This window comes from Eutrigla gurnardus, assembly GCF_963514095.1.
Source record: "Eutrigla gurnardus genome assembly, chromosome: 2".
In the NCBI taxonomy this organism is placed as follows: Eukaryota; Metazoa; Chordata; class Actinopteri; order Perciformes; family Triglidae; genus Eutrigla; species Eutrigla gurnardus.
In genome coordinates, this window is record NC_139916.1 from 5,031,327 (window position 1) to 5,034,374 (window position 3,048).

Consider the following 3,048-nt stretch of genomic DNA (forward strand, 5'->3'; position numbering starts at 1 on the left):
ACACACACACACACACACACACACACACACACACACACACACACACACACTTCCTTGTTCCCTCCCCTTCAGATCTACTGCGTGTGGACGGGTGTAACCAACATGGCGGTGAAGTGCAGCAGCTGACAGGCCACCTTCACTGCACACACACAGTGTTGTTGAGATCAGACCTCAGACCAGTTTCACTTCTCACTAAGTGAAACTCAGACAGTCGTCGTCGCTGAGAGGTGAAATGGCGCAGAAAGGAGTTCAGCTGGACCGGGAAACCTTCTCTTGTTCCATCTGTCTGGATCTACTGAAGGATCCGGTGACTACTTCCTGTGGACACAACTACTGCATGAAGTGTATTGGAAGCTTCTGGGATGAGAAGGAGATCTACAGCTGCCCTCAGTGTAGGCAGACCTTCATACCGAGGCCTGTCCTGCTGAAAAACACCATGTTGGCAGATCTGGTGGAGGAGCTGAAGAAGACTGGACTCCAAGCTGCTCCTGCTGGTCTCTGCTATGCTGGACCTGAAGATGTGGCCTGTGATTTCTGCACTGGGAGGAAACTGAAAGCCCTCAAGTCCTGTCTGGTGTGTCTGGCCTCTTACTGTGAGAAACACCTCCAGCCTCATCATGAATCAGCAGCATTTAAGAAACACCGGCTGGTGGAGCCCTCCAACAAGCTCCAGGAGAACGTGTGCTCTCGTCATGATGAGGTGATGAAGATGTTCTGCCGTACTGATCAGCAGTCTATCTGTTATCTCTGCCCTGTGGACGAACATAAAGGCCACGACACAGTCTCAGCTGCAGCAGAAAGGACCGAGAGGCAGAGAGAGCTGGAGGGGAGTCGACTAAACATCCAGCAGAGAATCCAGGACAGAGACAAAGATGTGAAGCTGCTCCACCAGGAGGTGGAGGCCATCAACCACTCTGCTGATAAAGCAGTGGAGGACAGTGAGGAGATGTTCACGGAGCTGATCCGTCTCATGGAGAGAAGACGCTCTGACGTGAAGCAGCAGGTCAGATCCCAGCAGGAAAGGGAAGTGAGTCGAGTCGGAGAGCTTCAGGAGAAGCTGCAGCAGGAGATCAGTGAGCTGAAGAGGAGAGACGCTGAGCTGGAGAAGCTCTCACACACAGAGGATCACAACCAGTTTCTACACGACTACCCGTCACTGTCACCACTCAGTGAGTCCACACACTCATCCAGCATCAACGCCCGTCCTCCTCGCCGCTACTTTGAGGACGTGACGGCGGCGCTGTCAGAAGTCAGAGATGGACTACAGGAAGTTCTGACACACAGATGGACAAACGTCTCACTGGCAGGGACTGAAGTGGATGTTTCACTGCCACAACCAGAACCCAAGACCAGAGCTGGATTCTTGAAATATTCACGTGAAATCACACTGGATCCAAACACAGCAAACACATATCTGTTATTATCTGAGGGGAACAGAAAAGCAACAGGGAGTCAAAACCAGTCTTATTCTAGTCACCCAGACAGATTCACTGATTATTGTCTTCAGGTCCTGAGTAGAGAAAGTCTGACTGGCCGTTGTTACTGGGAGGTGGAGAGAGGAGGAGTTGGAGTTGGTGTAGCAGTCGCATACAAGAGTATCAGTAGAACAGGAGACTGGCATCAATGTGTGTTTGGACACAATGACAAATCCTGGTCGTTATATTTTTTCAACAACATATATACGTTCTCCTACAACTTAGTTGAAACTCCCGTCTCAGGTCCTCGGTCCTCCAGAGTAGGAGTGTTCCTGGATCACAGAGCAGGTATTCTGTCCTTCTACAGCGTCTCTAAGACCATGACTCTCCTCCACAGAGTCCAGACCACGTTCACTGAGCCCCTCTATGCTGGACTTTATGTTAATATTGGAGGCAGTGGTGAGTTCTGTCAACTCAACTAGACAGAAGGCATTTAAGAGTTGAATGATTTCACCTCCTTCTTCTTCTCCCTCCTCCTCCTCCTCCTCCTCTTGTCCTCCTCCTCTCCGCCTCCTTCTCTCCTCTATTTGAATCCCATTAAAAATAAAATAACTGTTTTGCTGATGTTTTCTTTTGAGAATGGAACACAGCTTGAAAATGTTACATTTTACAAGTCCCTCCTTATTGTGGGTCTTGAAAGAGTAACACCAGTAACACCAGTAACACCAGTACTTTTTTTATTCTGTTGATATTTTTGCTAACTGAGCAGCAGATCTTGTACTTGATGGTGTGAGCGGGAGGTGGACAAAATAACAGGAACAGCTGACGATCTAATGCGACCCAGAACAACAACAACACGCCTCAAATCTCATCATCAGCTTCACAGGAAGCGATCGCTCCGGGTTTAGTTACACTGCCAGGTGTGTTTGTTTTCTCCACCTCCTGTAAGACTCTTTGTTTGTTTTTGGGACGTCGATCACAGATGCTGAAAAGTTTTGTTTTAAAGAGGTTTTTTTATATGAATTATTGATGCTTATGTGATTATGATATTGAATATAAATGATTTCCCCCGAGCTTCGTCGTGTGTCTTTAACTCTCAGATTGGCGGTGCAGATGTTTCCTGGTTGTGGGTTTCATCACACGGGGTTTCCTTTCATCGGGTCCAGGTTTCATCACCTCCTGTGTCATTAACCGAAGAGCTGATTTCTTATTTTTGCAAGGATTTTGTTATTCTGAGGTTGATTGACTTTCCATGCATCACACACACTAACTGTCGGGCTCTTTATGTCCTTTTTGTAAATGTGAAAGGGTTTGTTTTTGCACACATGTAGCCTTGTTTCCTTTTTAATGGGGGACAGAATAAAACACTGGCTCTGCATTCAGTTTAACGTGTGGTATAAGTTAACACTTTATAGGTGTTATATTTGCTTTCCCACGTGCAATGCAGAGAATTTGTCCACAAACGTTCTTGGTTCTCCAGCGTCGGTGTGTTTCAGTAACACGTAGCCAAATAAAGAACTTCTTTTGCACTTCTCTCAGAAGCATCGGAGCTCTAGTTGGACGTTTGTGACACCGAGAATCCCAAACCGTCCTCCTGAAAGTGGAGCAGGTTTTTTTTATTATTTGTTTTCCT

The 3,048-nt window shown here is 47.1% G+C and overlaps 1 protein-coding gene across 1 annotated transcript; it reads left to right on the forward strand.

Moving 5' to 3' along the window:
• The first annotated feature begins 202 nt into the window (after positions 1-202).
• Positions 203-2,488, forward strand: LOC311031185 (tripartite motif-containing protein 16-like). The gene has a single exon (XM_084037340.1). The coding sequence runs from the start codon at positions 233-235 to the stop codon at positions 1,895-1,897; it is 1,665 nt and encodes a 554-aa protein (XP_083893466.1). The 5' UTR covers positions 203-232; the 3' UTR covers positions 1,898-2,488.
• The last annotated feature ends 560 nt before the right edge of the window (positions 2,489-3,048 follow it).

Coding starts and splice junctions, on each gene's coding strand:
- LOC311031185 (XM_084037340.1), top strand. CDS start 233: ATGGCGCAGAAAGGAGTTCAGCTGGACCGGGAAACCTTCTCTTGTTCC.